This window comes from Salmo salar, chromosome 14 (assembly GCF_965601325.2).
Source record: "Salmo salar chromosome 14, fSalSal1, whole genome shotgun sequence".
In the NCBI taxonomy this organism is placed as follows: Eukaryota; Metazoa; Chordata; class Actinopteri; order Salmoniformes; family Salmonidae; genus Salmo; species Salmo salar.
The window spans coordinates 34429772-34453430 of NC_138304.1; the positions used below are offsets into that span (position 1 = coordinate 34429772).

At 41.9% G+C, this 23659-nt stretch overlaps 1 protein-coding gene across 2 annotated transcripts; it reads right to left on the reverse strand.

Annotated features, from left to right (window-relative positions):
* Nucleotides 1-1614: 1614 nt before the first annotated feature.
* gjc2 (gap junction protein gamma 2) lies at nucleotides 1615-23659 on the reverse strand. Of its 2 annotated transcripts, none has more exons than XM_014140579.3 (2): nucleotides 23414-23659; nucleotides 1615-4312 (listed from the first exon to the last, which is right to left on the reverse strand). In XM_014140579.3, the coding sequence occupies exon 2, from the start codon at nucleotides 4290-4292 to the stop codon at nucleotides 3027-3029; it is 1266 nt and encodes a 421-aa protein (XP_013996054.1). In that variant the 5' UTR covers nucleotides 4293-4312; nucleotides 23414-23659; the 3' UTR covers nucleotides 1615-3026. The 2 variants fall into 2 exon arrangements, with proteins under 2 accessions (XP_013996054.1, XP_013996053.1); XM_014140578.3 differs by lacking the exon at nucleotides 23414-23659 and adding an exon at nucleotides 8816-9235.

Genomic DNA, 23659 nt, shown 5'->3' on the forward strand with positions numbered 1-23659 from the left:
ACTGGGTGGGTGATCTGTCCTTGTGCCCTTAAACGTGGCGCTTGACCCTGATTGCTCCAGTGGGTCGCTCTGGATGGGTGTGTCTGCTGGATGACCGAACGTAATGTTGAGCGGCTTCACTGCAGATAGATTGTATGTTTTAAAATTATTTTTAAAATATATAATAATTTTGACTGGTCAGTAGGCCTAATTGTTTTGACATGACTGAACATGTTTGATGACTGAACATGTTTAATTTTCAGCCTTATGGTACACATTCCTTTGGCATTGATATTTTAGTAATGATTCATGGGAGGTAATACTTACTTATTGTGTATGCACTCCATTATGAGCTTGACTTGCCAACATTGTCTCTGGCCTACCATTAGCAAACAGAAATGCTTTTGACGTTGATGGTTTTGGATCAAATTTATATTAGGAAATCATAACTTAAATACTCTTATTCATCATTACACATTTTGTGACATACTGAATCATGAGATACTGAATGACAGTTTTATGGATAATTTACACATTCTTTTAAATTTTATTTGGTATCCTCCTGAGTGCATGGTCAATTAAGGCAGTCCCCCGCACATCTCTGATTCAGAGGGGTTGGGTTAAATGCGAAAGACAGATTTAGGTTGAATGCATTGTTGTGCAACTTACCACAGGAAAAGAAGGACCGAGCATGCCCCCATTCTCATTGACGGGACTGCAGTGGAGCAGGTTGAGAACTTTAAATTCCTTGGTGTCCACATCACCAACAAACTATCATGGTCCAAACACACCAAGACAGTCGTGTAGAGGGCACGACAAAGCCTATTACCACTCAGGAGACTGAAAAGATTTGGCATGGGTCCTCAGATCCTCAAAAGGTTCTGATGCTGCACCATCGAGAGCATCCCGACTGCTTGCATCACTGCCTGGTATGGCAACTGCTCGGCCTCCTACTGCAAGGCACTACAGAGGGTAGTGTGTACGGCCCAGTACATCACTGGGGCCAAGCTTCCCGCCTTCCAGGACCTCTGTACCAGGCGGTGTCAGAGGAAGGCCCTAAAAATGGTCAAATACTGCAGTCACCCTAGTCATAGACTGTTCTCTCTGCTACCACACAGCAAGCGGTACCGGAGCGCCAAGTCTAGGTCCAAAAGGCTTCTTAACAGCTTCTACCCCCAAGCCATAAGACTCCTGAACAGCTAATCAAAGGGCTACCCAGACCCCTCTTTTAAGCTGCTACTCATCTCTGTTTATTATTTACTCTCTGTTTGTTATCTATGCATAGTCACTTTAACTCTACCTACATGTACATATTACCGCAATTACCTCGACTAACCGGTGCCCCTGCACATTGACTCTGTACCCCTGTATATAGCCTCGCTATTGTTATTTTACTGCTGCTATTTAATTATTTGTTACTTTTATTTTCAATTTTTTTATTATACATTTTTTACTTTTTTACACGTTTTTCTTCTTAACTTCTTAAAGCAATGTTGGTTAAGGGTTTGTAAGTAAACATTTCACTGTAAGGTCTTCACCTGTTGTATTCGGCGCATGTGACAAATATAATTTTATTTGACTAGGTATCCCCTTTCACATACAATATACAATGACATATAATTAGAGACACACCAATCATTATAATCTAGGTTTATTTATTTTTGAGTAAAACACAGGAACAATCTTAGCCGTTTGAGGCACTTTGGACTGGAGTATCATAATGCTAAAGGCAGAATTATGTATCTACTATGAAAAAAATGCAGAAAACTACTTGATTCAAGACAGATTCCTAAATATAGGAAAATATGGAGTCAACTTTATGAGGATAGATTTTTGACTATGTACATTGTATTGTATATGTCATATGTGTAAAAATGTAGCAATGTTTTAAAGTAAAAGCATGCATTATATGCCCCACAAAAACAGCAGAAATGATCAGAAATTGGTTTACGGTAAGTTTTCAATACAACAACTTACCTTTTTCTTCTTTAACTAATTTATTCCGACAATGTCTAACACGACAAAGCTTTGAGAAGTGGAGTGAATTAAAATATGACTTTATGGAGAACAGTGTAGCTCAAATTTTTGCTGCTGATGGAACACCATTTGTCCTATAACATGTCACATCTCTTCTTTCAACAAAACCTATACTAACTACATCCAAAATTTCTTAAACAAATAAATTATTCATGCATCATTTCTCTAAATGTCATAATACAACTCAAAATGAGTTAAAAAGTTACAAGTGCAAATCTGAACAGTTCTGAATTTCTCAACAACAAAAAAATCTTCACATTTGGTTGACTGTCCATTTCTCAAACATCATGATTCAAGCATAGTACCATTAAACAGTGCTTACCACTGCATTGCTTTTAACTAGGCTAACGAGGCCACAATTGTTATAGTTAAAACCATTATAAATATATTTTGTCAAATTAATCCAGTTCAATAGCTAGGGTAAAATTATATTGCCAGCATGGTTTATTTTATATCTCCCTATAAATCGCTAAGCAACATATGCATATATTAATTATGTTCAGGTTATGGCATTTAAAGCACACAATAATATACTAATAATAGGATCCATACTACTGTATTTGTTTGTTTAAAAAATATATGTTTACTATTGTTCTGATGTCACAATGTGCCTATTTTATGTGCTCGTGATCCGACATGTCACACTGCTAGTTTCTGCTGGTGACAAAAGTTAAATCTACACTGTAAAAAAAAGTTGTTGATTCAACGTACAGTAGGATTGTGAGTTTGCTCAACAAACATGTTGTTGAGCAAATTCACAACAAAACGTTTGTGTATGAAAATGTTGTTGAGCAAACTCATAATCCTATTGCAGCTGGTTGCCTTACAATTGTATGTTGAATGAAATTGTACTTTTTACAGTGTATTCGGGCAGTGCAATCGATTCATGCTCCAAAGACTTTAATATCTTGTCTCATCTCACACATCTTCCAGTATCCACAGAATATGGTCCTGGAAATTGAAAAATGGCTTTTCAGTATGATTACTGTACCACGTGAAGTTAATCATTCTTAAATCCATACAGAAGTCTTTCCGTTTTTTACAATGGTCGCAGCTTTCTCTGTAGTGGCTGATTTTGGCCTGGCTCCTTGGTTCTCCTGGGCTGTGTTGACCCTGTTCTGCTCTGCCATGGTGCCCCCAGACACTGGACTACTTGTCCTGGAGGTGGACTGGTTCTTGTTAGTATTGTAGGTCTGGAAAGCCATGTCAAGCTGCTCTTGGGCCACCCGTAGGTGGCGGTGCAGACTGGCCAGGTCCGAGGGGATGTTCTCGTCTGGACTGGTGCACTCTTGGTGATGTTCCAGTGCATCGTTGGCCATGTTCTTCTCATGGTGGGTGATAAGACTGTTGGGGATGATCCTGTTGGGCTTGTCTGACTTCATGACCAGGTTGTACATGGGGGGAGAGGTGGGGATGTTACGGGAGTACGGGTAGCTGTACGAGGGCCGTCGCCCCCCCTCGTTCCTCCTCTTGCGGAGAGTGTCCCGGAACTTTCCGATACCCAAGTGGAACATCTCGCAAACATTAAGGAGCAGGCAGAGGCAGCTGACCACATACATGATGAGCAAGAATATGGTCTTCTCTGTGGGCCGAGAGATGAAGCAGTCTACCTTGTGGGGACAGGGCACCTTATTGCACACATAGGACGGATTAACACGGAAGCCATAGAGAAGATACTGGCCCACCAGGAAGCCAATCTCAAATACGGCCCGGGACAGAAGCTGCAGGACGTAGATCCTCATCAGGCCCTCTTGCATGATCCGCCGGCGGCCGTCATGTTTCTGCGGCTTGGTCGGCTCCGGCTTGACCTCCTGGACTTCCACCACGTCCTCCTGGTAGATCATGGGCTCTGCATCATCGTCCTCATTCTCCAGCACCTCCTCAAGTGGGTGGCTCTCCCTCCACCTGTGGGCCTGAATGGGCTTCTTCCGGCGGTGGAACTTCCGGCGCTCCACCTCGGAAGCGCGGGCTATCTTGTGTATGGCGTAGCCCAGGTACATGACCGAGGGGGTGGAGATCATGATGATCTGGAAGACCCAGAAGCGGACGTGCGAAAGCGGGGCGAAGGCGTCATAGCACACATTGTCACAGCCGGGCTGCTTGGTGTTGCAGGTAAACTTGGTCTGCTCGTCCGAGTAGATGGACTCGCCCCCCACGGCGGTCAGCACGATGCGGAAGATGATGAGCACTGTGAGCCACACTTTCCCCACAAAGGTGGAATGGTTGTGGATCTCTTCCAGAAGACGAGTTAGAAAGCTCCAGCTCATGGTGGTCATAGAGGCTTTTCAATTAGCATCTGGGAACACAGAATAAGTATAATTAGGGGTTTGGTTCATTAAAACTTTTGCTTTTCTTTTAAAGGCCCAGTGCAGTCAAAAACGTGATTTTCTGTGTTTTATACATGTTTTCACACTGAAGTTGGAATAATACTGTTAAGTCAACAGGCGGTCAATTAGTTAACAGACCAATAAGAAAGAGGGTTCCAAAGCTCTCTGCCAATAACAACTCGTTTTTGGTTTTCCCCTCCCCACTCACTCCACTCTGACAGTCCTAGCAAAATTCTGCTTGAGAAATTGTTCTTTGCAAATAAACTATTGTTGTTTCTTTTCAAGCATTTTAATTGAAAGCAATCATAGTAAGGTAATTCATGGTTACCCAGAAATGATTTGATATTGAGATAATCCCAACATGAAGACAAAATAAATGCATTAAAATTATATATTTTCACACAACTTTTGCTATAATAAATAGTACATGATGCCAAAGTTGCAAGCTGAGGCATTTAATGATCCTCAGCCCGTCAGCAGTCAAGATAATCCAATTAAATTCACACTACAGTGTCAACCAAGGCGTTGGACATGCAAGACCTCAGAGGGACACAACACAGACTAATGTTAATTAAAAGCAACGACTATGAAGATAATCCCTGGGCCCCGTTTGAAATTAATCAAATGATTAATAGACTGTTCCCACTCACTTCCATGTGCAAAAAAATGATGTCCTAATTTGGCTTTCTTGTATGTCCTTTCTTATTCACTATAATTATCAAACGCACATAAAACTATTGGAGTGCATTCTTTTTTAAATAATAAATAAATTCAATTTAGCTAAAAACACAAAAATGTTTTATGACGTATCACACAAATTCCTACCAGTGTGACAATGATATAACTAATTTAAATTGTAATCCATTGCATAGGCTATACCTTAGATTAGTCAAACATATACATACATAGTGAGGGGTACCTAACTTACTGTAAAGATTACTCAAAAGCTTCTACTATTCTCATATTATTTAATGATGCAGCTTCCAATGACTGAATGAAGGGATAACTAGATTAATTCTCCCCAGGTTAAAGGAGTGTACTGAGTGATGCAGCTGGGTGATATGAAGATAGGAGGCATATGGAGGAGGAGAGAGAGAACACATATGTGGAGGTGTCTCTGTGTGCTGGTCTCAGTATTCTGAGAGAGAATCCCTATAGGTTCCCTTGAACGTTGACCTGGGTCTCTCAGATCGACTGTTGAATCTTAGTCTAGAGACGTCTACGTGTTAAATGTTTGTAATGTCTTAATGTAAATGTCATTTTTTGCAATCTCTTTTAAGTTCTATGGACCCCATGAAGACTAGCTCACGCTATGGCATCAGTTAATGGGATCCTAATAAAAATTACAATTCTAGAAGAACAGAAGTAAACCATCTATAGCCCAGGATGTTGTCCCACTAGTGTTACTACTCCCCTCACACAGAGCAGGCCGACTGCCCGCTTTGTGAGTTGATAGTATCATGACTGTATAGCAGCACTGTTTTCCCTGTCGTGGGACGTGCCATCTCCCCTGATCTCCCTTCGTTGCCATCTGAGTGAACACAGTGAACAGGAGAGGCTTGTTCGTCTGTGTAGCTGCCACGAGGCCTGCCCTCCAGACCCAGTGCTGCTGCTTCAGTCTCACACTGAGGAGGGAGGGAGGGAGGGAGGGAGGATCAGCTAGCACCACATGGCCAGGCCACAGATGGCAGCTACTGTGGGTAACTCTTCATCTGCCTCAGGACCAGGGGTGTAAAAAATAGGTGGGTAAACCCTTATTTGAAACACTTACCTAGTGTAATAAGTTAGTAAACCGTATACGTAAATTACACTTCACTAAAGTACATCACTGCCTAGATCTTGAGGTAAGGCAGGTTTGTGTAACTGAAGCCCAATCGAGGATTATGGCTTGGCTTTATTACGAAGAGTGCCCCAATTTGGGCATGTTTTAGAGGTGGAACTGTATACAGCAATTCAGTGGTTTGTGGGTAGTTTGCAACATTTATTATATTCAGTTGGTATTTCATACAGTTGAACTTGAAAGGGGAATATGTTTTTGTGTAGCTTGTTAACTTCCGCTCTTCCGCTGTGTGATATTGTACTGTTTTATTGTGGGATCTCTAACACGTACATATACCATGCTTAATGTCAGAAAGAGCAAGTTACCCATGCAAGAAAGCAATAAACATGTTTTCATGCTCACAAGCCTGCTAACAGAGCATTTGGGGAATAACAACGTTTAATTTCTGTAAACAATTTCTGTCTCAACAATAATATTGGAAAAATCATGATTTGAGAATGCTGTATTAATGAACGCAATTACTATCTTCATGTGTAAGTTTTAATTGTAGGCACATCTTATTTTATTCCCTCTCATAATATAAATAAATCTTGTAAATATCAATTTCAGTATCTGGATTTAGCTGAAGGAAAAAACTACAGAGTGATATGACCAAAAAGATGCACTGTTATTATGTAGGCTATCTTTCCATTTCTGTATTACAACATATGCTTTGGTCTTCCATAGGGCTGAGGTCAATAAGAATTGAAGGCAGTCAATTCAGAAAGTGATTTTAATATATACATTTTTTGGGGGGGGGAAATCTTTGAAATAAATAGCTTCTACTCCTCATTTTATTGAGTAGTCATTGAAAATAGATACATTTTTAGTTACGTTTACTTCCTGAACTGACTGCCTTCAATTCGAATTGACCCCAGCCTTGTTCTCCCATTTGAAGGCAATTGCACCTGAGGAGTGCAACTTGACTTGCCCTCAAGATCTTGACCTTTGACCTGTGTCCTATTATGAATAACTAATGAAAAGTTGTAGTCTATCACTTTTATTCATCATTGAACATGATCTAAACCAATATTTTGAACACGTCAAATATATTCCAAATGGTACAAATCTGTATAATGAGAGAACAATAACAAGAACTATACCTCAATATCTTACAACAATAGAACGAGCATTTACAAGTCTGGTGTAAACAAGTTGCAGTAGCACATGTTGCTGTAATTGCGTGGAATTTCTTCTCTGGATTTAATCTCTATCCCCATTATTGCACAGGTTGCATCACCATCTGTCTCCAACTGAGAACCACCAATATTAGAAATGAACAAATGTTGAGGTTGTAGCTGCCTGGGAGAATATACATGATAAAGAATTGCAAATGACATGGTATCAGATGCAGGGGCACAACCTTGGTTTTAGAAGTGGGGGGGATATATTATTATTATTATTTGTAAAAAAAATATCCTGTCAGATAAACTCTCCAACAGCCTACCCGACCGCTCAGAGGTGTCCGCATGGTCCTAAAGCACACCTCTGCCACCTTTTGTATCACATTCCAATGATAAAACTGGGAGGGACAAAACTTCAATTTCAGAATGTGGAGGGGATGTCCCCCCGTCCCCACTGAAAGTTGTGCCCCTGGTCAGAGGTGTATGCCAAGTTGAACTACTTTTTTTTTTTTTGCTGCAAAATATGTTTTACACAGCGGGACTAAAGGATGCAGATGTTTGAGATTAAATTGCTGTCAGAGAGAGGAGGCATATTGGGCTTTAAGGTGATGAGCATAGTGATGGCATAAAGGATTGATACAGTTACATATAAGAATATTTTTGACGATATATCGTATCGTTTTGACAATATCGCAATATAATTGTTGTGCTAGTTGGCTACCAAAACTCCAGTATTTTTCCTTCATTTACGTTTTAGTCATTTAGCAGATGCTCTTATCGTCAGACTTTTTCGCCGAGTTGGCTCAGGGATTTGAACCAGTGACCTTTCAGATACTGGCCCAACACTCTTATTAAATCACTAGGCTACCTGTTGCCCTTCATAGATTGTTCTCAATCTTATTTTTAAATAGTGAGACAATTTGTTTTCAGCACTTTTATTTCCCTGACTGATCAAAACTTGTTCTCATGACTGTTTCTTGTCCCTCTGCAGAAGACATATGGGGAGTAATATGTTTTGGAATATCGATTCGCAATGAAATCGCAGCATGACATTGCAATACATATAGAATCGTGAGAATCGCAATACATATCGTATCGGCACCTAAGTATCGTGATAATATCGCATGGTGAGGTCCCTGGCAATTCCCAGCCCTAGTTGAGCATATGGATCAAAAGCCTTGAGTATTTTTAATAGACACTTATCTCAATATTATTTCTAAACTATACTTTTACCCTGTGGATTTAAAACGGTGGTACACCTGGCATAACATTTTACATTCTACTTTTGCATTTAGCATTTTTACACAGACACTTTTCTTGGAATTTAATATTGCATTTTTAGTCTATAAAAAAATCCTACCATTCAAATTCAATCATTGGCAATCAGAGACAAGTTCTTTATGGGTTGAAGTCAACTTTCTATTTCCCAAATACAACACCTACAGTATGAAGGGAAAATACGGTAACTCTGCAGAGATAGGCATCCCAGGGTTTGGAGAAAATGTTGACAGAGAACTGACAAAACCCACCTGGAGAAGAAGTTGCACCGCACGCTCTGTTCAAACATAACTTTGTCCACATTTCCACAGCCATCTCTAGAGCTCTCATGCATAGTCTCCACAACAGCAATGGCATGGAGGGTCCATCCTGATCCTGATCTGATGCCGTGACCCCCACTAGCTAACAACAACATTATCTTCCCCACATAGTAAAAACAACAAACATCTTATAATAAGACTATATGTTATTACAGCATTTTCTGTCTATCCTCTCTCTTTTTTGTTTATCCACTGAGTGAGGACGGAACTGAACTCTTTCTCCTGTGAATGCCTCACATTCTGACTCGTGTCTGGTTTCTATTACGCCAGCCTTCTGCCCAAGAAGGAAGTATAAAAAAAGAGAAGAAAAAAATCTCTCCCTCTCTCCCCTGGCAAGTGACCCTCATCGGAGGGGTCAAACTTAAGGACATCTGACTGCAGTTTGAAATTAACACCCACCCAGCTGAGGGAGGCTTGTTAGTGGCAATACCCCCACCCTTCCCCACCCACCCCCTATAGCTCAACACTGCTCAATACCCAGCCCCCATAACTCAACACTGCTCAACACCCACCCCCTATAGCTCAACACCGCTCAATACCTAGCCCCTATAACTCACTACTGCTCAACACCTACCCCCTATAGCTCAACACTGCTCAATACCCAGCCCCTATAGCTCAACACTGCTCAATACCCAGCCTCTATAGCTCAACACTGCTCAACACCCACCCCCTTTAGCTCAACACTGCTCAACACCCAGCCCCTATAACTCACTACTGCTCAACACCTACCCCCTATAGCTCAACACTGTTCAATACCCAGCCCCTATAGCTCAACACTGCTCAACACCCAGACCCTATAGCTCAACGTTGCTCAACACCTACCCCCTATAGCTCAACACTGCTCAACACCTACCCCCTATAGCTCAACACTGCTCAACACCCACCCCCTATAGCTCAACACTGCTCAACACCCACCCCCTATAGCTCAACACTGGTCAATACCCAGACCCTATAGCTCAACGTTGCTCAACACCTACCCCCTATAGCTCAACACTGCTCAACACCTACCCCCTATAGCTCAACACTGCTCAACACCCACCCCCTATAGCTCAACACTGCTCAACACCCAGCCCCTATAGCTCAACACTGCTCAATACCCACCCCTATAGCTCAACACTGTTCGATACCCACCCCCTATAGCTCAACACTGTTCAATACCCACCCCCTATAGCGCAACACTGTTCAATACCCACCCCCTATAGCTCAACACTGCTCAATACCCACCCCCTATAGCTCAACACTGCTCAATACCCACCCCCTATAGCTCAACACCCACCCCCTATAGCTCAACACTGCTCAATACCCACCCCCTATAGCTCAACACTGCTCAACACCCACCCCTATAGCTCAACACTGCTCAATATCCAGCCCCTATAGCTCAACATTGCTCAATACCCACTCCCTATAGCTCAACACTGCTCAATATCCAGCCCCTATAGCTCAACACTGCTCAATATCCAGCCCCTATAGCTCAACATTGCTCAATACCCAGCCCCTATTGCTCAACACTGCTCAACACCTACCCCCTATTGCTCAACACTGCTCAACACCTACCCCCTATAGCTCAACACTTAGTAAGTAACACACGACATCTCTCCATCTCTCTGCCACTTCTCTGATCTCAGCAACACATGGTTCTCTCCACACAACTGCCTCTCCTCACCTCCCCATGCCTAGGCTACCTGTACAGCTATACTTGTGTATGTGATAGCTTGCTTTGAAAATGCACAATGTGTAAAGTAGCCGCATCTTCATAGTAGTTGGCATATGGATATTCATGCGTGTGAAGTGCTCTCACTCTCTCTCTCATCCACACACACACACACACACACACACGGAACAACTGTACTTCTACTTATATGTCATAATTATAACAGGTGTCCTCGATTGTAACAATCAACAATGGAGAAAGAGAGAGAGAGAATGAGAGGGAGCGCCTGCTGGGATATCCACTCTCCAAAGTGCCACCCAGAGATAAAAACCACATGGCCTTACACCAGATTTGCTTGAATGTATCCAACAGGTACGCTCAGTCATATCAGATGTCCAAATATTTAGACGTTCTATCCAGGCGGATGGCCAAAGATGGGACTGGTGGACAGGTCCCACTCTGCGCTACGCTCCGCGTCTTTTCCGACATGGTGTTTACACTCAAGGCTTTTTGTCAGGCCGTAGAACTGGAACGGAATAGCACACAATGTTACTTAGTGCATGTGCCAGCTTTTTTCACATGACTAAAATAGCATCTATGTGTACAGTGGAAGCAAACCATGCCTTATTCATATCGTATTGTTCTCTGGCCATATTCTATATCCCTGCTTCATAACTATTCAACCTGGACTCTGGGGTAGACCTAATATAGTAAACCTAAATCTGTCTCCCTCCATTTTATCATGATATGTTACATTGTGTATGGTATGTATACATTTTCTGGGCTTAAGTAACCTTATGTAAACATACCAAATGCAATATATCATACTTTTGAGAATAATTTAAGTGTCACAGATTTACATTTACTATGTTACGTCCAGTCTTTAAGGCTAGGCTGAAATATTTGTATCCAAGGAGAAATCATAGTTCATATACATAAGTTGTAATTGGAAAAATCATTCCCCAATGTGCTAGCCATTGTACTGTATGCTATTTAATACTGGAAGTGGCCTTGAGCTAAACTCAAATACCTTTGGTGCACAACAGTATAAAGAAAACAGTATCTGGCTAATGTTAAAATAAATGTATCTGGCCAGTGTTACAATGAACATATAGCTGTGTTGTGTAGTGATTTACAGTCTTCCTCTAAAAGAGACCTCAATGACGCCAATAATCATAATTAAATGAAATATATCTGGATACAAAGCAGATGCAAGCCTTATCCATCTCTTTCATTAGTAAACTGGGGTGTGTGGGTAACAGATTTGTCATTTGTATCAACTGTAATTTGATCAATGTTTTATTTCTGCTCAGACATCACTGGAAACCTCTGACGCAGGATTAGGGTTACTGGTCATATTTTTCATCTGGGGACAAGTATTTTCAGAAAAAAAGTAATTATTTAACATTTCTTAAAGATAACTCTGGCTATTTTTGAACTTCCTGTTGAAAAGCAATATCCCATGTATAAATACAGTAATGTACACACACTTAAGGGGAACAACATATGTTTACACAACTACAAACTTCAAGGAGAAGGCTATTCAAGGAGTTGATCTGATGTGATGGCATTGGCCTCCCCCCTGGCTTGCAGGAACAATAGAAGACAAAAGAGGCCCACTTGAAATATACTTTTTTTTTTTATTCAAGCATGAGAGTATGAAATGGGAGTCCAGTGAAAAGTGATCCGACTTAAGAGAGAGTGGAGAGCTGTGTGGAGAGCTGTGTGGAGAGCTTTGTGAGAGTGTGGAGAGCTGTGTGAGAGTGTGGAGAGCTATGTGAGAGTGTGGAGAGCTTTGTGAGAGTGTGGAGAGCTGTGTGAGAGTGTGGAGAGCTATGTGGGAGTGTGGGGAGCTGTGTGAGAGTGTGGAGAGCTGTGTGAGAGTGTGGAGAGCTGTGTGAGAGTGTGGAGAGCTGTGTGAGAGTGTGGAGAGCTGTGTGAGTGTGGAGAGCTTGGTGAGAGAGTGGAGAGCTTGGTGAGAGAGTGGAGAGCTTGGTGAGAGTGTGGAGAGCTGTGTGAGAGTGTGGAGAGCTGTGTGAGAGTGTGGAGAGCTGGGTGAGAGTGTGGCGAGCTGGGTGAGAGTGTGGCGAGCTGGGTGAGAGTGTGGCGAGCTGGGTGAGAGTGTGGCGAGCTGGGTGAGAGTGTGGCGAGCTGAGTGAGAGTGTGGCGAGCTGGGTGAGAGTGTGGCGAGCTGGGTGAGAGTGTGGCGAGCTGAGTGAGAGTGTGGCGAGCTGGGTGAGAGTGTGGCGAGCTGGGTGAGAGTGTGGCGAGCTGAGTGAGAGTGTGGCGAGCTGGGTGAGAGTGTGGCGAGCTGGGTGAGAGTGCTCAAGAAAAGAATCTTGGCCATTTTAGTGGTTGAGACGTGAGGCTGTGTGAGTGAGGTGACAGAGTGGGGTGCTGGCTCTGAAACCAAGCCAGCTGGGCCTGAAGGACCCATCCTCTAGAGGCCTTGCTTCCAAACATCCCCTCCTCCACCCATCCCTCCCTCCCCCAATCTGACTGAGAAGATCTAGAGGAGGAAAGGGGATGCTGCTGGAATGACTGGAGCATTAGGAGTTCATCTAGCCAGCCATGTGCTGTGCTGTCCCTGGGGGAAGCAACACAGTCAGACCATCACGTGGCTTCTTCTCCAAGTCGGATCACATGCACAGCTCCAAAATCTTGCTGCCATCCAAAATACACAGATGGTCCAGTAACTAGCCTATTTATATACATGTTCTGGTTATTATAAGTTAGTCATTATATATTAAGTGGTGCTCACTCAGTTAATAACTAAGTAAGTGTATCAAACTTTCTGTTCAAGCTCGGTATTTAATGTAATCTCCAATTGAAAAAATGCCACTCAATTTAACCTCTACTGTGTCCCTAAACCGGAACGGTTGTAGCTCAGTATGCAATAATGTGACTAGAAAACGTTGAATACAACAGCCAACTTTCCGGGACATGTCTTATATGGGCAGAAAGCTTAAATTATTGTTAATGTATCTGCAGTTTCCAATTTACAGTAGCTATTACAGAAATAAAATACCATTCTATTGTTTGAGGATAGTCCACAACAACGAAACAGTTATTACGGTAATTGGTTTGATGCATTCAACGCTGAAGATAAATTAAAGTACTTACGTTCGGTAATCTTGCTCTGATTTGTCATCCTGAGGGTCCCAGAGATAAAATGTAGCATAGATTTGTTTGTAAATGTACACCCTACTACTGTCTCTGACTCCCCCCCCCCCGACCATCTAGATGTGTGAAGTTTAGTGTATTTTCTGTAGGGAAGCTAATGATCCATCATATATGACATTCCTGGGAGTGTGTAAACTTAATTTTTTTATTATCATAGCATTTCTGTATGTTCTGTGTAGTTATGTACTTGAAAATGCATCAATTGACCAATCCTGGCAGACTTGATGCAAAATATTGTGTAGTGAAGTAATTCTTCACTGGATCCGTCTGAAACTTTGCACACACACTGCTGCCATCATTTGTAAGCAAAATCTAAATTACACATAGGATCCTACCTTAATGTATGGCCTTTCCCTTGCATTTTAAAGATAATGGAACCATTTTTTTTTTTTAAACACATGTTTTTTTGTTTGTATTATCTTTTACTAGATCTAATGTGTTATTCTCCTACATTCTTTTCACATTTCCACAAACGTCAAAGTGTTTCCTTTCAAATGGTATCAAGAGTGTGCATATCCTTGCTTTAGGTTCTGAGTGAAAAAAAGGGTCAGATCTTTAAGTTTACGGGTGTGATGGTAAACTGACAGAAAATGTAAGTGTGTGTAGGCTATCCCATCCAAGAATTGTATCTACTCAAAATAAAAGTACAAAATGATTTGTTGAGTTGACAAACAGATTCATTTTAGTGTGTCATCTTTTGTTGCACAAAATGGTGCATGCTGTTCAAATAACACTTTACACAAGAATTTGATAAGCGCACAAATATACAATGTATTTGTGAGACCCTGATGCTCAATATCAATCAGTTATCACCTTCAAGAGGTCATTGAGAGTTCTGTTGTCTGTCTGCAGTGGAGTTAAAATGATGCAACATCAAGGACAACAAGAAGTGAACATCTCGACAGCTTTGCTCTCCTCAGCCCCTTGCCAATGTCACCGAGACACTGCAGAACTAAGTTAATGGGAGCCGACTGGGGGCCACGGAGGTCTGTGTTTATGTAACAGATCAAGCACAGCCATGTGACTTGGACGGGGCCCCCCAGAGAAAAGAGTGACACAAGACACCAGAGAAAAGCATGCAACTCTGTCGGTGCTTGCCCCCCCTTCTCCTTTCCCCCCCTTCTCCTTTCCCCCACACCATCCAATTTCTCTTCCCAGGCAGCGCAGAGCAGAGTGGGGTATATCCTATAGGCTCCCTGAGAGTGGTGGCAGTCCTCTCTCATTTGTTCACTTTTCTTTCCGTTTTTCATCCAAGCCTATTCTATCCTACCCCCTGGCTCTGTGCGTCCTGTGCCAGTTTGATGGAGGCTCCAGTCCACTGAAGCGACTGGGGATAAAGAGCCTAGAGTTGAATGCCAACATTATCCTAGAAAAACTTCCTTCAGCTGAGCTTGGCTGTCTAATCTTAGTCAACAAGGCATTGCAGTATAGTTGTGTAGGACTTGGTAACATACTGTACAAAATCCCTGACATTTTGCTGTACATTTATATAATAGAATAATGTACATTTGATGTAGATCTTTAAATAGCCGGTAAACGTTGACTGCCCCAAACAATTTGAGAATTAATTGGAATGGTTGAAGTACTCTTCCTCCAATGGAACCCTTGCTTATCATTACGTAAGAACTATGCATATGCTGTAACTCCATACAATTTCTTAGAACAAACACGGACAAAGAGGACATTTCTACAGCTACAGCCAAAAAGGATGTTCCAATAGAACATTGGGCCTGCTAAATATCTACCTGGAGGTTTTGGTTGTACTGTGTTCAGATAGTATAAACACACTAAGAATTAAGTCTTCTCTATGCAGATTCTGTACTAACGTATATTGAGACAGAACCTCTCGGCTGAAGACTGGCATTGCCTGTAGGGTTGACATGATGAGCAGACATCCATGTCCCGTTAATGTTTATGCAAGTTGAGAGAAATAGTGGAAAAGCATATGCTGCTGTGTCTATTCTGGGGTCAGTAGGAAGTGATGTATCAGTGCTCTGTCTTTCAGGCAGATGTTGCACTTGGAGTGAGTGAGATGTAAGCCTAAGGACTGTCTTAAATTCAGTTTCTGCAGATTAAAAGTGATTTGTTCATTTAATGGATGATCCCAAATATGTAATTAGTATTACCTGAACTACACCAATCCTATTTTCTGCACGTTTGGTAGGTAGTATCTAGAAAGCATGTATTACCTCACCCACATACAGTCAGGTCCATAAATATTTGGAGTTATTGTCATTATGTCTCTGTACGCCACCACAATGGATTTGAAAGGAAACAATCAAGATGAGCAATTTGAGGATACTTACATCCAAATTGGGTAAATGGCGTAGGAATTACAGCACTTTTATGTGGTCCCCCCAATTTTAGGACCTCAAAGGTAATTGTACAAACTTACATATTAATAAATTAAATTGTGAGTTTTTATACTTGGTTGCAAATCCTTTGCAGTCAATGACTGCCTGAAGTCTGTAACCCGTAGACATCAACTGCTGGGTTTCTTCCCTGGTGATGCTCTGCCAGGCCTTTACTGTAGCTGTCTTCAGGTCTTGCTTGTTCTTGGGGCATTTTGCTTTCAGTTTTACCTTCAGCAAGTGAAATGCATGCTCAGTTGGATTCAGGTCAGGTGATTGACTTGGCCATTGCAGAACATTCCACTTCTTTGCCTTAAAAAAGTATTGGGTTGCTTTCGCAGTGTGCTTTGGGTCGTTGTCCATCTGCACTGTGAAGTGCCATCCAATGAGTTTTGAAGCATTTGGCTGAATCTGAGCAGATAATATAGCCCTAAACACTTCAGAATTCATCCTGCTGATTTTGTTAGCAGTCACATCATCAACAAATACAAGGGAACCAGTTCTATTGGCAGCCATACATGCCCACACCATAACACTACCTCCACCATGATTCACAGATGAGGTGGTAAGCTTCAGATCGTGAGCAGTTCCTTCCCTTCTCCATACTCTTCTCTTCCCATTATTCTGGTACTAGTTGAGATTTGTCTCATCTGTCCATAGGATGTTGTTCCAGAACTGTACAGGATTTTTTAGATGTTGTTTGGCAAACTCTAATCTGGTCTTCCTGTTTGAGGCTTACCAATGGTTTACATGTTGTGGTAAACCGTCTGTATTTACGTTGATGAAGTCTTCTCTTGAATGTTGACTTTGACACAGATACGCCTACCTCCTGGAGGGTGTTCTTGATCTGGCCAACTGTTGTGAAGGGGTTTTTCTTCACCAGGGAAAGAATTCTTCTGTCATCCATCACAGTTGCTTTCCGTGGTCTTCCGGGCCTTTTGGTGTTTCTGAGCTCACCAGTGCGTACTTTATTTTTAAGAATGTACCAAATAGTTGATTTGGCCACACCTAATGTTTTGTTATCTCTCTGATGGGTTTGTTTAGATTTTTCCACCTAATAATTCCCTGCTTCACTGGCAGTGACAGCTCTTTGCCACCCTTGAAATCAACTCTAGACTTTTTTTTCTGCTTACTTGTAAATTAACTAATGAGGGAATAAGACACACCTGGCCATGGAACAGCTAAGAAGCTAATTGTCCAATTACTTTTGGTCCCTTAAAAGGGGGGGGGGGGGGGGGGCACATATAAAAAGTGCTGTAATTCCTACACCGTTCACCCAATTTGGATGTAAATACCCTCAAATTAAAGCTGAAAGTCTGCACTATTTCATTTCATCTCCAATATGCTGTGGTAGACCGCTAAAATAATAATAACTTGGTCAATGTCCAAATATTTATGGACCTGACTGTATGTTCTAACAAGTGCTTAGTACTGTCTGCTTGGTACGGACCATGTCTCTCGATTATATAAAACACACTCTAAGCCGCTTCATGTAAAAACGCATGAAAAATGCCAGAAGAGCACCCAATTTTCCATTCACCTGGGTTCTGAGATGAAAGCACCAGTCAATTTATTCTGAGACATTCTAGTATAGTTTCAGTGAGGCAGCAAGAGAAATGCTTTGCTGATATCTAAATAGATTTTCATGCAATATTTTTGCATTTGAAAAAAAGTTATCCTTTTTAATCTCAACATTAAGATGTGATCTGTCTAGAATATGATGATTAGAGATGTTTGTAACCTTATTAGCCAGCCATCAGACATCTTTATGTGAGACATATGGTACACATCGCAACCTTTGCAGTTTTTAGAGTCAAAGCAACTGAGGAAAAACTAAATTGCTACTTAGAAAAGTGCCCTTTTTGTCAACTCCGTAAAACATGTTCGTAATCTAGAAGAACATGCCAAATGCTAACGACATTAGACCTGGAACATTATATAACATTATATAAAAAAACAAAACAACATTTGGAGGTTCGTATTTCATATTTGAATAATCTGTTAGAATTAAACAATCAAGGTTTCAAACACTTGTTGTACAATACATTTAAGAATGAAAAGCCTTTTATGGTGTCTGACAGAGTTGACAAATCCATTTTTTATATTCCATGAAGAAGAAAAAAAAGAATTAGGAGGTTGTTCCTTTACATGTTGTGTTAGCTGAAACTTTGGTCTATCAAAATATATATATACTGCTCAAAAAAATAAAGGGAACACTTAAACAACACAATGTAACTCCAAGTCAATCACACTTCTGTGAAATCAAACTGTCCACTTAGGAAGCAACACCGATTGACAATAAATTTCACATGCTGTTGTGCAAATGGAATAGACAACAGGTGGAAATTATAGGCAATTAGCAAGACACCCCCAATAAAGGAGTGGTTCGGCAGGTGGTGACCACAGACCACTTCTCAGTTCTTATGCTTCCTGGCTGATGTTTTGGTCACTTTTGAATGCTGGCGGTGCTTTCACTCTAGTGGTAGCATGAGACGGAGTCTACAACCCACACAAGTGGCTCAGGTAGTGCAGCTCACCCAGGATGGCATATCAATGCGAGCTGTGGCAAGAAGGTTTGCTGTGTCTGTCAGCGTAGTGTCCAGAGCATGGAGGCACTACCAGGAGACAGGCCAGTACATCAGGAGACGTGGAGGAGGCCGTAGGAGGGCAACAACCCAGCAGCAGGACTGCTACCTCCACCTTTGTGCAAGGAGGAGCAGGAGGGGCACTGCCAGAGCCCTGCAAAATTACCTCCAGCAGGCCACAAATGTGCATGTGTCTGCTCAAACGGTCAGAAACAGACTCCATGAGGGTGGTATGAGGGCCCGACATCCACAGGTGGGGGTTGTGCTTACAGCCCAACACCGTGCAGGACGTTTGGCATTTGCCAGAGAACACCAAGATTGGCAAATTCGCCACTGGCGCCCTGTGCTCTTCACAGATGAAGCAGGTTCACACTGAGTACATGTGACAGACGTGACAGAGTCTGGAGACGCCGTGGAGAACGTTCTGCTGCCTGCAACATCCTCCAGCATGACCGGTTTGGCGGTGGGTCAGTCATGGTGTGGGGTGGCATTTCTTTGGGGTGCCGCACAGCCCTCCATGTGCTCGCCAGAGGTAGCCTGACTGCCATTAGGTACCGAGATGAGATCCTCAGACCCCTTGTGAGACCATATGCTGGTGCGGTTGGCCCTGGGTTCCTCCTAATGCAAGACAATGCTAGACCTCATGTGGCTGGAGTGTGTCAGCAGTTCCTGCAAGAGGAAGGCATTGATGCTATGGACTGGCCCGCCTGTTCCCCAGACCTGAATCCAATTGAGCACATCTGGGACATCATGTCTCGCTCCATCCACCAACACCACGTTGCACCACAGACTGTCCAGGAGTTGGCGGATGCTTTAGTCCAGGTCTGGGAGGAGATCCCTCAGGAGACCATCCGCCACCTCATCAGGAGCATGCCCAGGTGTTGTAGGGAGGTCATACAGGCACGTGAAGGCCACACACACTACTGAGCCTCATTTTGACTTGTTTTAAGGACATTACATCAAAGTTGGATCAGCCTGTAGTGTGGTTTTCCACTTTAATTTTGAGTGTGACTCCAAATCCAGACCTCCATGGGTTGATAAATTGGATTTCCATTGATTATTTTTGTGTGATTTTGTTGTCAGCACATTCAACTATGTAAAGAAAAAAGTATTTAATAAGATTATTTATTTCATTCAGATCTAGGATGTGTTGTTTAAGTGTTCCCTTTATTTTTTTGAGCAGTGTAATAACTTTAAAAAAATTAAGGAAACATTTTGTGTGGAAAAAAAGTAGATTGTCCAGACTTTCAATAATCCCTGATATATTTCATCGATGTGCTCTAAAATAGACTGCATGATTATCAGGTCACCAGAAGAATCACTCTACATAACTTCCCCTTAAACCAAACCAAGCAACAAATACAGCTTCTTTGGATTGCTGGAGGTCCGTAATCTTTGACATTATCTTGTCATAACTGCCATGTCACGGGGTGGACCCAGGCCAGGCCCAAAGAGCAGCAGACCTATTCAAGGTCATTTGGATTTCAGTAGCAGAGAAATGCTTAGTAAAGCAACACCCCCAGAGCTCTTAGTACTCTAACAACCTTTTACTGCAGTGTAAGAGGCAGAACCAGTAACTCAGTGAACTTCGGCCACTGGCAGTGCTACTGCAGGCCTAATATCATGTCAGCCAACACTTCCTAGCTGTAGATTTGCCATGCAGTGTTGTCTCATGCAACAATAGCTGACACCAGAACTGCATATCTATGGCTCTTTCTCCTGCCACCGTCAAAAGTGATATTTCATGACTAATGCTGTAATAACGAGATCAAGGTGTTGAAGTCAGCTCGTTAGTGCTGATTTATGGTTTTATGTAGACTATGTTTGATAATAAGATAATACTCAGTTTTAAAAAGATAATGCTGATTTCATAAAAAATATCACTTTGATACAGATATTAGGCCAGAAAAGACAACACAATAATGATAATACAACAACTCTGTCACACCCTGATCTGTTTCACCTGTCTTTGTGATTGTCTCCACCCCCTCCATGTGTCGCCCATCTTCCCCATTAGCCCCTGTGTATTTATACCTGTGTTCTCTGTTTGTCTGTTGCCAGTTTCTTTCTTTTCATTAAGCCTACCAGTGGTTTTCCCTCTGCTCCTATCGCTCGATTGGTCCTATTTCCTAGTTTTCCTGGTGTTGACCATTCTGCCTGCCCTGACCCTGAGCCTGCCTGCCGTCCTGCACCTTTGCCCCACCTTTCTGGATTACTGACCTTTGCCTGCCCTGAGCCTGCCTGCCGTCCTGTACCTTTGCCCCACCTATCTGGATTACTGACCTGTGCCTGCCCTTGACCTGTCTTTTGCCTGCCCCCTGTTCGATTAATAAACTGTTGTTACTTCGACGTCGTCTGCATCTAGGTCATCTCCTGAAACGTAATAAACTCAAAGAAGATATGTGGTGTATAGACTCGTTGAAATCCAATTACTAATATTGAATTGCTTGTTATTAAATTTGATAGGGTACAAAAATCCTATTTATTCTGGTGTATTCACAGGAAGGGATAGAATATGCCCTTCTCTGTATGCAAAGAACAATCTTATTTCTTAATGCAAGAGGTCATATTCATTGTTACTGATACAGAATGTAATTTCTATACAAACGTGTGTAAGCAGTATGTAATTTCTCCACCACATCTGGTTTTGCCAGTGGATGTTTTAAACCACTAGGTGGCATCCATGTATCTTAATGGTTGTGCGTGCACAGGCTGTCTCAGGGTAGTAGGCCACTGCAACAATATGACAAAAGGCTCTCTATTGTATCACTACACAATCCTAGCCTGTAACAAATGCTACAGTAAACGTGTGGTCAGAATTAGGTAATCCGATCCAGCCTACTTTGTAAGAGAATTGACAAGCTTTTGTTCTACTAGGACCGTAGCAACACTGTAGGGTTTCACACATACATGTCGTTGAGATTCATGGGACACAATAAAAAAAAAGTTCACTAATTCCACATTTACATCAGAAGTGGATGCAAACAGACAGGGTAACACATTAGCTATACTTAAATAATGTGTTGAATCTGATAGCTTAGCCTATGGTGCATCTATCACACAGTCGGAGCCTCCTTTGTTCTTACATAGCAGAAACCACCTTATTTTCCCATTTGTAAGCTGAGCATATAAAATGTATTGTATATTTTATGCATAATTAATTCAAAGATTTGGCCATCAGTGTCCCCCCAAAAGAAAGTAGGTGCATGACCCCTCTGTATAGCAGTCCATTCCTTTTTTAAATATGGGATCGGTATTTTATGACTTGTTGGTTCAGACTTACAGAAGGCGTCAGGTGTTTGGCTTGAGGTGAGCCTACACTGATCATCTTCAGCCCAGTATGACACCGCATGTAAATCTTTGAGTAAGGCTGGTGGCCTAGTAACATGCAATAGTCACTGTAGGAATGCCAGCAGAATAACAAATATGAATCTCAATAGGTTTTGTTGCCATTGAGTAACTATTACTCTGTCAACACATAGCACATGTATAGGGGTTGGCCATACTGAGAATGTTTATTACATACCAACTATCAATGAAGTCATTTAACAGGAGCATGATATTATTGAAATACCCCAATATAGCAACAATGTCCGGCTGAAAATTATTTGGTTAGTAGTCTCTTTACAATGAAAAAGCATTTATTTGAACTCTCTTTCTGGTTCAAGTGTGATTCAGGGTGACAAGGTCAATGACCTTGTTGCTAATCCACTTTTGTAGTGTGCCAACAGATAACTGGAGGATGACCTGAGGTACTCTTTAACGGGCTGATGACACAAGTCACCCTTTAACTCAGTTTGACATTTATTGCCAAGAGTCTTGCCCTAGAGGTAGATCAAGGTGTTGACGTCAGTTTGTTAGTGCTGGTTTATGGTTTTACGTAGAGTATGTTTGATAATAATATAATACTCATTTCTAAAAAGATTATGCTGGTACAGATAATAGGCCATTAAAGACATGATAACACAATGCAATAATGATAATACAATAACTCAAGGAAGATACGTGGTATATGAACTCATTGACATTCAATTGCTAATATTGAATTGGTGGTTATAAAATTTGATAGGGTACAAAAATCATATTTATTCTGGTGTACTCACAGGAAGGGAGAGAATACACACTGTGCTGTATACAAATAACAATCTTATTCCTTAATGCATTGTTGGGAAGGACCCGTAAGTAAGCATTTCACTGTTAGTCTACACCTGTTGTTTACAAAGCATGTGACAAATAAAAATTGCTTTGAGTGGTTTCCACTAGATGGGCCAGCTGCAAAGTCAAAATTGTCAATATGAAAACAAAAATGTGTTTTTTGGTCTCAGGCATTAGAGTTAGCATTGTGGTTAAGGTTAAAGTTAGGGTTAGGTTTAAAACAGATGTTATGGCTGTGCCAGCTCTTGACCACCCTGCAGAGCAGCCTCCAGGGCAACATTGATTGATTGTAGTCTGCAGTTCGATGGTAACTGACCTACAGAAACAGTAACAACACTCAGCTGTTCTTCTCCTTTGACTGTAAATACTGTAAATTATATGGTCTATAAGAATCCAAGAAAGCTTCTTTGGAAATAACATGCAAAAATGTACCGGTGTGACCACTGCCCAGAGGGCAGCTGCCTGATCAGCCTGGTGCCCTCATAATTAGAATACATATCATACCTAACTACAGTACATAGCATTACATAAAAATACATCAGAAGACCCCTGAGGTAAAACAAGAGCATCACAAATGGATAACAAATAAAGAAGGCACACCTACCTCTCCATGGGGCCAGCTAGGTTTGACCAGACTAGTATTCTTCACAGTGGAGCATCCTGGGACGGCTTCCAGAGACATTGCTCAGCTTTGCTGAGGTTCGGAAGCAGGATGAGAGAGAGAGACAATGGCTCATTTTTCTTCAAAACCCCTCACCACCAAGTACAGGCAAGACACTCAGGACTCCTGCCAATGGCCTCATTGTTCCCTGGCTTGGTCTGTCGGTCGCCTTCATGACTGGTGCTCTTG

What these genes read in the sequence shown, in the direction of transcription:
- gjc2 (XM_014140579.3), bottom strand. Translation starts at nt 4,292, where the DNA reads ATGACCACCATGAGCTGGAGCTTTCTAACTCGTCTTCTGGAAGAGATC.